General features: G+C 33.4%; 2 protein-coding genes across 2 annotated transcripts; one reads left to right on the top strand and one right to left on the bottom strand.

The window, feature by feature from the left end:
• Positions 1 to 324: 324 nt before the first annotated feature.
• Positions 325 to 4,166, top strand: f3a (coagulation factor IIIa). The gene is made up of 6 exons (XM_052596059.1): positions 325 to 560; positions 656 to 764; positions 1,516 to 1,709; positions 1,794 to 1,978; positions 2,872 to 3,040; positions 3,437 to 4,166. Exons 1-6 carry the CDS (start codon positions 482 to 484, stop codon positions 3,577 to 3,579), a joined length of 879 nt encoding a protein of 292 aa, XP_052452019.1. The 5' UTR covers positions 325 to 481; the 3' UTR covers positions 3,580 to 4,166.
• Positions 4,167 to 4,548: 382 nt separating this feature from the next.
• On the bottom strand, positions 4,549 to 9,214 carry acp5b (acid phosphatase 5b, tartrate resistant). The gene is made up of 6 exons (XM_052596058.1): positions 9,031 to 9,214; positions 8,633 to 8,823; positions 7,472 to 7,599; positions 7,198 to 7,389; positions 5,667 to 5,814; positions 4,549 to 4,966 (listed from the first exon to the last, which is right to left on the bottom strand). Exons 1-6 carry the CDS (start codon positions 9,101 to 9,103, stop codon positions 4,709 to 4,711), a joined length of 990 nt encoding a protein of 329 aa, XP_052452018.1. The 5' UTR covers positions 9,104 to 9,214; the 3' UTR covers positions 4,549 to 4,708.
• Positions 9,215 to 10,213: the final 999 nt, after the last annotated feature.

The following is a 10,213-nucleotide window of genomic DNA, read 5'->3' as shown; positions in this document are numbered from 1 at the left end:
CAACAATCTCAAAACTGTTAAATAAGGTTAAATAAGAATTTTTAAATATCAGCACTATCAGTGAATAACTATTAAATTATATATATATATATATATATATATATATATATATATATATAGTCACATAAATAATTGCATATTATTTGATGATTAAAATATTTTTTTCCTTTTTAACTTGCATTCTTTAATCACTAAAGTTCTTTAGTCGTTTATGTAATCAACTGTGTGAGTATATTTGTATGTGCATAGACAGAGACAGACTCACTTGTCCTGGAGGGCGGGGCTTCCTGAGGGTCGCTGGAATCTGGGTGGGTTTTCTGAACTCACACACACAAGGAGGGTGCTTCAAAAACCACCTGCGACGAGTTTTCACCGTCATTTTTATCCTGCCTGGTAAAAGGAGTTTTACTTGGTCTTCGTACCGAATTTTTTTCTTGGTCTTCGTACTGAAATTGGATTAATATTTTCGCCTGGGGACAGTATGGAAAGTAACAGGCAAATGAAATATAGCCGGCTTGAATTGGTACTGGTTTTATTTTTCACGAGCTCTTGCGCCTCAGGTGAGTCGCGTACCTGTGTCGAGATGACTGAATGCGTGTTATTCATTTCTATCGTTCTAATAATGTATTGATTCATTTGCTTTTCTGTTTCGTAGAAATCTTTCCAAAAGCACAAAACGTATCCTGGTCCTCTGTCAATTTTAAATCCATATTAACATGGAGCCCAAAACCAACCAATTATTCCTACACTGTCGAATTTTCAAAGTAAGTCGTCATTTTTTTTGTTATTATTAATATATAGCACAGTAGTAAGGTTGTATATTTTACATTCACTGTCTTGAATGCAGCATCAGAGTTATGAAAATAATTTGTTTAGGAACCACACCCTTTCCGGGCTCAATTAAAAAACACTTTAAAAGGTATTTTCCATAATAGCGAAGGGTCTAGATCTGTTACAGTTTCTTCTTGCAGGTTTATATAAAGTAAAACGTACACTATGAGCTTCAACGTTTTAGTGTCATACAATAGCGAAAAGACTAATATTACTTAGATCATATTGATTCTGACCAATCAAGTCATAATTCGTTGATTATATCAAAAGGTTTCTCACTGTGTAATCTGAAAAGGGCAATAAACTGATAAAAGATCATAAAAGTGTATTATGTATTTTGTTTCTATTGTTTTAAACTTTTCTGTTAATTTCTACTCAATCAATTTTCCTCAGTAAATGAATTAAAAGTGCATTGCATTTATCTCTGCAGTCAATTTAACTTGATTTGATTTAAATGTTAGTGGGTTTAGATATTCTTTTATTAATATTTAAAGCATAAGAACCTTTATGAACGATAAGCTCTGTATTAATCTCTCACATGAGGCAGATTTGGCAACTCTTGCACTCCACCCCCAGGACTTGTTACAGCAGGGCACCAACCTGTCACTTTTTTCTCATCTAATATGATTTATTATTTCCAAATGTTTCCTTTACTATCTTAATGTCTGTGTAAAATGACTGTAGACTCGGCCAGGACAGAGAACGGATGAAGCACTGTGTCAAGATGATGGAAACTGAATGCGACCTGACAGCAGGGTTAAAAGACCTGAATGCCTCTTACAGCGCTGATGTCCTGTCTGAACCCATGCGGGGTGTCTCCTCAGATATGGTTGAGTTCCCTCATGTCAGCTCGGAGAAATTCTCCCCTTACTATGACAGTCAGTATCTTTTACAACCACCTTTATTTAATGACAAAAAGATATTGAACCATTGTAAGGTCTTCTGTTTTGATTCTCTTTCAGCTGCCATTGGCAAGCCAGAGTTTACAATAGAAGTAAGCAGCGACAAAAGGAAGATAACGCTGCTCGTAATGGACATCCCCACAGCTCTCTTTAATGAGGATAAAAAGAGACTGAATATTCGGGATGTTTTCGGAGACAACCTGCAGTATAAGGTTGCCTACAGAAAAGCCAAGAGCACAGGAAAGGTTAGTGTTGACTGTAAAGTGTGCTATCTTTCATTTGTCTAATCTTTTTTTATAAGCAGTAAACAGACTTTTCTGAGCTCTTTCACTACTTTTTAAAGTCTAGTGCTATCCCGACTTCTAGTATAAAACAACATTTCAAAAAAAAAAAAAAAAAAAGATTACTGAGGTATGAAAAAAAAATTCTTATTCAAATGTATGTTTAATTCAATGTATTACTGTTTTTCTTTAAAAATATATATTTTTTTAACTTGAAGAGTAATTATATGTCTTTCTAAAAATATGACAATTAAAAAAAATATTTTTATTCACCTAGATTTATTATGTAGTGCACAATAGAAATGACAATTACAAAAATATCTCAAAAAGTTCTATTCAGAAGATTTCATAAAGATTTTAAAAAGAAATTTATACTTTTATTTAGCAAGGATGCAATATATTGTTCAAAACTGACTGTGAAGACAGTTATAATGTTACAAAATATTTATAATTACATTATTAAAATGCTGATTAATATGCTGCTATTTTGAATATCTATTAATCAAAGAATTCTGGAGAAAATTAATTTTTGTTTCCATAAAAAAGCCATCACAACATTCATCTTTAATAATAATCTTGAGCAGTAAATTAGCATATTAAAATTATTTCTGAAGGATCAAGTGACACTGAACACAGGCGTAATATAGCTTGGTATCACAGGAATAAATTATATTTTAAAATAAATTAAAATAGAAAACTTTTATTTTAAATTATCATACTATTTCACAATATTACTGTTAATAAATGCATAAATAAATGCAACCCTGCTGAGAATAAGCGACATTAGAACATTTTTAAAAATCGTTATTATTGCTAACTTTATATATTAAACATATTTTATGTCGTTGCCTCTTCAGAGAGAGAAGATCAGTAAAGACAGCACCATTGAGCTGACAGATTTGGACCGAGGAGTGAGTTACTGTTTTAACGTTCAGGCTTTCCTACCCTTCCGCGCTCTGGACAAACAACACGGGGAAGTCAGCAACATCCAGTGCTCACCAGAAGAAAACACATCTGTCTTTGCAGGTAATGCTTTCACTTTTTACACTAAAGCATGGTCTGTCAGGGATTTTCAACACAACAATCTCAGGAAATGCAAACGTTAGAGTGAATCATTTTCCCAAAATAGACACTCTCCCCTGATCTGGACTCTGGCTGTAACACATCCCTGTATGAAGTGTCAAAGAGCTGATAAAGTATCACATCACAGAATTCTATGGACTCTATGAATGTGTGCTTCACAGAGGCATTTAATCCAACCGATAGCACTCATAATTGCTAAGAAATGTGTCCATTGGGTGGATTGTAAATTAATCATCACAGCGTCTAGGGACCAATAGAGCTGCAAAATTCCTGCGGTGTCCATCACAAGCTCATCGAACCAATTCTTGACTTTAATGACGATGATGTAATGTTTTGCAGAGTATGGTGTGGGTGTCATCTTCGGAGCCATATTCATTATCATTTTGGCAGTAACAACAATCATTTTCATCGTGACGTGCTACAGACGAAGACAGAGAGAAATAAACAAAGGAAAAGAGGGATCACCCCTGAAAGGTGTGTGAGGAGTGAGGATGCTCTGTTTGGTAGATCTCAACTGGACTCCCTTAGGGAGGATGGCGTCCCGTTCTATTAGAAAACAATGGGAAAATTGTGTTTCTGTGAAACCTCAAACTGTAGATATGTTAGACATATTATTTAGCAAGACAAGACCTTTATACTGTCTGGTGGTGGGTTCTTTAGTCTGGCACTGAAGTGTAAAATATTTTATATTTTATAAGCACTGCCTTATTTCTTCTTCTTTCTAACAAACGGAAATACTGTATGGTTTATAATGGGTTTTTATTGTGCGCACTTGGGAGAATCAAAATCAGAGCACATTTAATGAAATGAAAGAACACTAATTTATTTTTTTAGCTATTAATGTGGTAGACTATATTTGTTTGTAAAGTATTTTTGTGACAGCAAAACATTTTTGTTAGGTTTACATGTACGTGGGTAACCAGCAATCAAAAAATAATGTTAAATCTGGTTTATTGTTGTCATTTTGATCAACTTTATCATTATTCTACAAACCTGTGAAAACAGTAGGAATGGTACTGAGGTGGGATTTTATTTTATTTTTTAAATAAAACTGTTATATATACAAAAATGCACATGTGTCGTTATATTTTATGTTATGTTTCATATTGCTTCATCAAACTCATTTAGATGTCTATCAATTAAATAAATGGCTCAACTGCGCCCTCAAATGTAAATTAGAGGAATTATTCCATTAAATGTAACTTCACCCATCAAATATTTTAAGTGCAAGCCTCATTTCTAAAGAATATATATATATATATATATATATATATATATATATATATATATATATATATATATATATATATATATATATATATATATATATATTAGATCCTTTTATTTTGATTCACATCCCATCTGACTGCAAACTCACATTTGCAACTTAAATAAAATATATTTTATAAAAAAATATCTGTCTATACAAAGTCCAAGACCAGTGCACTGTATTTTCCAATAATCAACAATAAAAAATGTTTTATTTTGTACACACCAAGCTAAACAGACAGGTAAATCTAAATTAAAATGTACATAAAAATATACAATAAAAAATTGTTGGTGCAATTAGAGTGAACTTTTGTGTTCACTGAGAGTAGACTGGGGCAAATGTTATAATGACGTCAAATGTTGAACGTTGCGTTTTGGGACGGATGTCTGGAACACACACTTCCCGTCTTCCTGGATGTAATTTATCAACATCTCACTAGTGCTGACCTCAAAGTACACAAACGCTCCTGTCGTCTGATTAACTGCGTTGGAGAACAGCTGCCAAGAAGACGGGAAGCTGTTTCTGTGGTCGGTGAAAATGTCCGCATTGATTCCAGTTCCGCTGACAACATATGAACTTCCATCGTCTTCTCTGATAAACTGATGAAATAGAAAACATTTAATAAACAAGTAATAATCCCCCCAAAATGTATAGATCAAATGTGTGCACCCTCAAGCCTTCCTATATGTAGATGAGTTTGATTTGTTTTGTTTTTTAACATTTGTTTTCATTCAGAAAAGATTTGGAGAAATTTAAGCATTGCATCACTTGCTCACAAATGGAAATAGGTGCCGTCATAATGAGAGTCCAAACAGCTGATAAAAACGGCATAATCCACAAGTAATCCATACGATTATATCACATCATTTAATATCTTGTGAAATTAAAAACTGCATTTTTATAAGAAACTAATCTATAATTTCTGGAGAAATCAATACAGTATTATAGAGGACTCATATTTTAGCAGAAAGCAAAAGTTTCGACAGTTTCACTTCACAAGACATTGATGTACTAGAGTCATGTGGATTACTTGTTAATTATTGTGATGTTTTTATCAGCTGTTTGGATTCTCATTCTGACGGCACCCATTCACTGCAGAGGATCCATTGCTGAGCAAATTATGTAAATTGCTCCAAATTAACGAACAAACTCATATACATCTAGGATGGCCTAAGGGTGAGTACATTTTCAGAAAATGTTCATTTTTGGGGGTGAACCTTTAATAGAATGTTTTATTGAAAAGTTATAGTACTATTTAGATTTTCTATTACGTGATGATGTGATGTTGAAGATACCGACCTGTAGACTGTGGTCATGACCACTCAGATATAAGGAGACGCTGTACTTCTTCAGAAGAGGTCTGAGTTCTGATATCAAACACTTGGTCGGACCGTGATGCCCAATGGACCAGACTGGATAATGACCGGCCACAATGACAAAATCTGACCTGAGGATAAACAGATGCATTTATTACTAAACGCATTTGGTGAACATAAACTTTGTTTCACTTCTGTTGTGGAAAACAGCTGTGAGAGTTTGCCGCTATTCTTCTCAGTGGTATTTTTACTGTAATTTCCCCTGCACATGTGAGGCCATGTGCTGTTTGAGTTCAGTTTCATCTGCCTGTTTACGGTTTGTATATTAAACACCAAACTCTCAAGCGCATCACCTTATGTCCATAGTGCTGAAGTCATAAAACTGGGCAAAAAGAATTGCCTTGTAACTTCTAACTTAAATTGTGGCATGAATATTCTTTAACCCTGTCTGAAATATGAATGAGTAGTGTTTTAAATAGTGTTTTTGTTTTGTATCATATCTGACACACCAGGTTCTTGTAGGACTCATATAGTGTATAAATATATAAATAAATATATATATATATAATATATAATATATAATAAAATATATATATATATATATATAGACCAAAAGTAGGAAGAGAGAGAAATTCTGATAGATTGTAATGTAAATCAGTGAGATCTTTATAACCATAAGCACATCATTTACATAAAATACACATAAATATCAGGTCCAACACAATATCTTTCAGTAGAATGTCCTAATAAGATGATATTTAAATCCTTTTTTGATCAAATATTCATAAAGGCTGATGTATCATATCTGAAACTCACATTTTAGCATGATTTTTCTAAAACATGACATATGGATAATCAAGTAAACCTAAATTGCTTCAGTCCAGTAAGTGTGTTAATACTGAAATATTAATAGCAATACATAAGTTGTTCTTACATTTACTTTTTAAGATTTAAAAAGACTTACTTTCTAAGATTTCACGTCAAGAAGAAACCTGAAAGTTATTCTAAAAGGCCTTTTACTTTCAAAAAAAGCATAACTTATCAATCAGACGACATAAGGCCATTTTTTTAAGCAAAGTTTTGATCATGTTGAACTATTAGACACCTTAGAAATGAATGTATCATTATATTTGAAACATTTCTTCTTCGTTGCTGCTCAGAAAACAAAGCTGCATTTACAACTGCAATGACAAAAGGGTAACCGATTTCATTTTTGAGTGAACTATCTCTTTAAGAGCTGGGTCTATTTTTATTATGGAATGCCGGGAGTGTTTTCCAACTCATATCTGGGATTTAGGAGGATGTGATTGACTTGGATCTGAGACAGTGAAGAAGTGAGAGAGAATAAGTGAAAGGCCTTTAAAAACAAGCCCTAAAATTCCTGTAATGTTTGCCCAGTAAAAGGAAAACACATCCTGTGATTATCACTGGATTTCAATGTTGTTTGTTCTTCTATTAGGGCCAGACTGCTTGTATTTGGCTCTCATGTAGCTACTGTTGTTCTAATAACTCACTTGGTGTTTTGAAGTTTCTCCTCGATCCATTTCAGATGTTGTTTGGCAGCAGCGTAGCTCTCCGGACCTACAGGGTCAAGCCCGTCATAGGTGTTCCCACACAGAACCACCGTGTCAATCATCAGGACCGTGATGGAAGTGTTGCTGTGGGGAACCTTGAAGCTCAGCTGATAGTAGAGGTCTGGGTAGATCCTGCCACACATTAACACCAGCACACTGAATGCCCATGTTCACGTTCTTGAACACATAGAGCCTGACCTTTGACCTCACTCACCATCTTTCAGATCTGTTTGAGTAGGCGATCTGTGCTGATATGTTTCCACGGTGATCGTGATTTCCTGCTACCAGGTACCACGGCACGGCCATCAGCGCAGGGTGAGAGAACACACTCTCAAAGGTGGACTGAAAAAGAAGAATTCTATTCTTTATTATTACTACTACCATTATTACAATTATGTAATTTATGTGATTTAAAAACTATAATATTATATATAGTAAATAATAATAATACTTTTTAAGTTAGTAATTATATTTTTAAGTTATTTTACTTAAAAATGGCCATGGTTTACTATGGTAACTGTGGCACAATTTTTTTTTTTTTTTTGCATTCATTTGTAAATACTATGTAATACCTTGTAAATACCATTATACTTGAATTATAATACCATGGTATAAACGAAAGCGCCATGGTATTGCTAAATGATACGTCACAGTACTTTTTGTAAGGGATGTAAATGCATAAGATATTATCATGGTATAAAATATGTCAAAGCACTATAATATTACCATCTGGACACTCAGTGTAGCATAGTACCACCTTTTGGTATTTATTTTTATTTATTTATTTAAAAATCTAAATACTAAATGCAAGAGGTAAACCATATAGAATACCATAAAATATAATATTTTTAATTTAATTTTATTTTATTTGTTTTCAACTTTTAATAACAATTTTCATAGTTACATTGATCTAAATATGGTGAGGAGGATCCATCCGTGGTTTTACTTGTGTTTACTAAATGCAACAGGTAAACCATATAAAAATACCATAAAATAAAGTACCCTGGTCCTTTTATTTTATTTTATTTTATTTTATATATAATAATGTAAGCTTGTAGGTCCGGAGAATATAAGCTTGACTGTATTCTGCTCTTCTGCCACTAGAGGGACCAATTCATCTGTGACACTGACTATATCAGGTGAGCAGAGAGTGTAAAGAAGAGCTGAAGTACCCTACACACCATTACCATCTGCTCTTTAACATGTCTGGTCCTGGTCATCAAACTTTGATGCTGTAATGCCAGTGTAAACATTAACCTGAGAAGACCCTACATCTTGCATGACAGATCCCTCAAAAGGTGTGTGCAAATTTCACAAGCACTTAAGACAGAAATTTCAGAGGTGAATCATACAACTGACTTAACCTGGCGTTCACCTTAAAGCGGGTGTCATCTACGTCTCTGACCCCGCTGAAGTAGAAATGATCTCCAAGACTGAGGACAAAGTCCAGCCCTGAGCTCTCAGCGATTCTGCCCAGTTCATTGGCCGTGTCAAACTCATGTGGTGTGTAGTAGGGGTATATAGGAAGTCCACCCCAGTCTCCAATACCAACAAACTTCAGAGAAGCTGAGGAGAAACCAAACATGTAGACACAGAGTTTATATCAAGGCATATTCCATAGACTCAAAGTGAACTCATGTCACACTTGATCACATGAAAAATTCTTACTGAACCGGTTTGTCTGCACTGTAGTCATGTGGCCAGATATGTTTACACTTCCTTAAAGACTATAATAATACAGATCATAAAGAAAATACATCAAATATACTCTACCTTGTTCATTCGCCTGACATGTTGTGTAGAACGTCTGAAGGCAGGAGATAAGAAGGAAGACCAACCGCGCCATATCATGATCCGATCCTGCAAACAGTCCCAGTGTATGAGAGCTTTGAGAGTCACACAGACACTGACAAGCCACAAACAGCTTAACACACAGTTCTGCACCTAAAGGGAAACTGCATGTGGTTTATGACAAGCTTCCTGTATTGAGTACAACATGAAAGAATGAAGCACATGATGACCAACGTTCACCGGTTTATAAAGTAAACAAGTGAATGTTATTATCAGCTATCAGAAAAAAAAGAACTTAGAAATACAACAACAACCATTACTACTATTATATTAGTTGTTACTGTAAATATATATATATATATATATATATATATATATATATATATTAATAACATGGTCAGCAAGCAAATATGTTCATAAAAATAATTATTTTAATTATTAAATACATTTTTTTCTCACATCTATCTATCTATCTATCTATCTATCTATCTATATCTAATATTTTATTTTTAATATTAGCTGCTAACAAAGTAAAAAAAAGCAAAAGATAACAACAGCAAAAATAAAGTAGTTCTTGTTTAGTAGAATATTTTATACAGTTTAATTATATTATAATTTGAATAAGCTTACCAGTTACAAACATAAGATTTTCTTTTGTTCTGTATTATTTTAATAATAATTTAAATTAAACTAGAAATAATGTGCAATATTTTACACACACACACACACACACACACACACACACACACACACACATACATATATATATATATATATATATATATATATATATATTTATAATTCTCTATAGAGTATTTTTCAGTGTGTTATGACAGCCATGGTAAATCTTTAGTTACACAGCTATTTGCAGTCGCATTGGTAAAATACCAACCCTTATCAAGCGGATTTGTGGTTTAAACGGATCTAGTTAAGAGTTTACATCAGAAGCTCTCCAGCAGATCTCATAAATGATTAACTACAGTACAAAACAAATGCAGTGTCAGTGTGCAGTGATGGTTTCAGATATTAATACTACGTTCATATATATATATATATATATATATATCACAGCACTAAATAATTACTATATACACTTCAGGACAAAAGTATGTTTTCTGAAGGATCATGTGATACTGAAGACTGGAGTAATGATGCTGGAAATGTA

Source organism: Carassius gibelio, chromosome B24 (genome assembly GCF_023724105.1).
Source record: "Carassius gibelio isolate Cgi1373 ecotype wild population from Czech Republic chromosome B24, carGib1.2-hapl.c, whole genome shotgun sequence".
In the NCBI taxonomy this organism is placed as follows: Eukaryota; Metazoa; Chordata; class Actinopteri; order Cypriniformes; family Cyprinidae; genus Carassius; species Carassius gibelio.
Note: the sequence above shows the minus strand (reverse complement) of the source record. Positions and strands in the feature narration are given on the sequence as shown.

Bases quoted from the DNA above. Each gene is read 5' to 3' on its own strand.
- f3a (XM_052596059.1), top strand. From the start codon at position 482: ATGGAAAGTAACAGGCAAATGAAATATAGCCGGCTTGAATTGGTACTG. The intron at 1,979-2,871 runs GTTAGTGTTGAC...TTGCCTCTTCAG, and splicing joins AAGCCAAGAGCACAGGAAAG to AGAGAGAAGATCAGTAAAGA. The intron at 3,041-3,436 runs GTAATGCTTTCA...AATGTTTTGCAG, and splicing joins AAACACATCTGTCTTTGCAG to AGTATGGTGTGGGTGTCATC.
- acp5b (XM_052596058.1), bottom strand. From the start codon at position 9,103: ATGGCGCGGTTGGTCTTCCTTCTTATCTCCTGCCTTCAGACGTTCTAC. The intron at 8,824-9,030 runs GTAGAGTATATT...GTTTCTCCTCAG, and splicing joins ATGTCAGGCGAATGAACAAG to CTTCTCTGAAGTTTGTTGGT. The intron at 5,815-7,197 runs GTGAGTTATTAG...GTTTATCCTCAG, and splicing joins GAGAAACTTCAAAACACCAA to GTCAGATTTTGTCATTGTGG.